At 33.3% G+C, this 2,043-nt stretch overlaps 1 protein-coding gene across 1 annotated transcript in view; it reads left to right on the top strand.

Annotated features, from left to right (window-relative positions):
- The first annotated feature begins 664 nt into the window (after nt 1-664).
- Nucleotides 665-2,043, top strand: part of LOC118751846 (Down syndrome cell adhesion molecule-like protein Dscam2) — a 9,828-nt gene continuing 8,449 nt past the window's right edge. Inside the window, exon 1 of the mRNA XM_036486673.1 lies at nt 665-1,029. Within this exon, the coding sequence (XP_036342566.1) occupies nt 862-1,029 (168 nt within the window). The 5' untranslated portion in view covers nt 665-861. The remainder of the gene's footprint in view (nt 1,030-2,043) is intronic.

The raw sequence follows: 2,043 nt of genomic DNA, 5'->3' as shown, positions 1-2,043 counted from the left end.
CACGATCCAGAAAATAAAGGTCGCGCCATTCGCGGACCGCTAACCCTCTCTTCGTCGATTTGACAGCATCCACCCAATCGCTGACGTCATAAAATACTTTTGTTTACATTCACTGTTGCCAACTGGATGCTTTTCGCGCCAAATTTAGTGGGTATTCAAAACGCGAAAATTTTTGAGTTTTGTGCTTGGTGCGTTTTTGGTGCTTTTGTTTTTAGTTTGAAGACACCAAATTAGAAAATATAAAAAAATGAAAGCAAAATTTAGAGCATTCGTAAGTGTGGTAAGCAACTTTACAAAAGTTTTAACAAAATCATGGCACAGTGACAATCATAAGCGACAATAAAATATGTGGCAGCACCATCAATCAAGCCAGAAGAAATCGACCGTCGTACAAGAAACATTGATTTTTATTAATTTGAATCGGAATCCTTACAATGAAATTATGTATGTATATATATAAAGTCCATAAAATATACCAATAAAAATTTGGTGCTTTTTCAAATTCAAAACTTGGCAATACTGCCTTTTGTTCGATGCTTCCTCTTTTTCTTCTCGAGTTCGTCTTGCTCTCTCATTCTGGTATTTTTTGACGTCACGGCCAGTTGCTCTCAACTCGATTGGCGCAATCTTGTATTCTATCATTCTTGGTTCACAATGATATATGAGTTCCCATTTCTCCTTGCTTACAAAAATTTTCTTAAATTTCTTTTTTCGCGAGCAACGTAGTCTTAAATATGGATATTCCTTTGGCTATCGTCTAATTGTACCTAAATTGAGTTCAGTGTACCGAATGAACCTTTTGTTTCGAAAAAGTCGGAAAAAGTACAATTGAAATGCGTTAAATCCTATTACAATTCTTTAATGAAATTACATATATATGTTTGCTTTTTATTTTACTTAGACGCTTCTCCGGAATTGCTTTATTGGTTTTCGGAGCAAACACTGCAGCCAGGACCGACTGTATCATTGAAATGTGTAGCAACTGGTAATCCTTTACCGCAATTCGCATGGTCACTGGATGGGTTTCCGGTAAGTATTTATAGTAAAATATTTAAAGTAATAATTTGGGAATGTCTAAAATTTTACTGGATCAAAAGAAATTATTAACAAAAATGTGCAAATGTAATCTAAATCAAAATGGTTTGAAATTTCAATTGTGTAATACCGCAATTTTTTGCTGGCTTGCGTGCTTTTACTCAGGGTCATATATGTCCTTAGGGTAACCATTCGTACCGATTTTGGCGGGCCAGTTCCGATTTTGAGAAAATTGTCTGGCTGAACATTTTTTAAAAGTCGGGACGTATAAATGTCCCCATTTTTCATATTTGTACCGATTAAGTCCAGCCTTTTGGGTTTTTTATTTATTAATTTAATAAGAGTCTCTGTGTACTCTGGTCCAAAAACAAATTTTCGTGCAAACGTGGCAGCACCTTCGTTATCACAGAGGACAGAGAATATAAGGGAGCCGTAATCATAGCCAGAATCCGTATTTTCTATGATCTTTGGTTATGTTTTATTCTGTCAAACTTGAAACCACGCTGTATTGCAGTATGTCATTCTTTTAATTTGTTTGGGGATTTATAATTTTTTTTAAGTTTATTGTTTTATTTTTAATGAAACGATTCTAACTTGAATTTAGTAAAATTATAAAAAAGAATATTAAGTCCTTTCCTCAAAATAATCATGGATATGAAAATTATAAGCTGTAGATACAGTGTCGAAAATATAAATAGGGAAGAATTATTTTTGCATTCTTTGGCTATTCTTTCTCTTTCGATCATTTAATTTTTATAATTTTTTTATAAAAGTATAGCTCGTGATCTGGCAAAATCTATGTAAGTCAAAATTTCAAACTTTGTAAAACATTAGCAAAATTGGACACAGTTTAATTCAAATTTTGAGCTTTTTATTTAGATTTCTTAGAAACATCCTGAGTTGCAGTTTTGTAGCCCATTCAATTCAAAGTGCACAAGTGTGGAAGGTGTTGCTCATTTTGTCCATACAAAGAAATCGTTGAACATACTTTGTATGGAAGAAAATTCG

This window comes from Rhagoletis pomonella, unplaced genomic scaffold (genome assembly GCF_013731165.1).
Source record: "Rhagoletis pomonella isolate Grant_MI unplaced genomic scaffold, Rhpom_1.0 Rhpom_scaffold_01038, whole genome shotgun sequence".
Lineage (NCBI taxonomy): Eukaryota > Metazoa > Arthropoda > Insecta > Diptera > Tephritidae > Rhagoletis > Rhagoletis pomonella.
The sequence above is the reverse complement of the archived record's forward strand: the minus strand, read 5'-3'. Positions and strand labels throughout refer to the sequence as shown.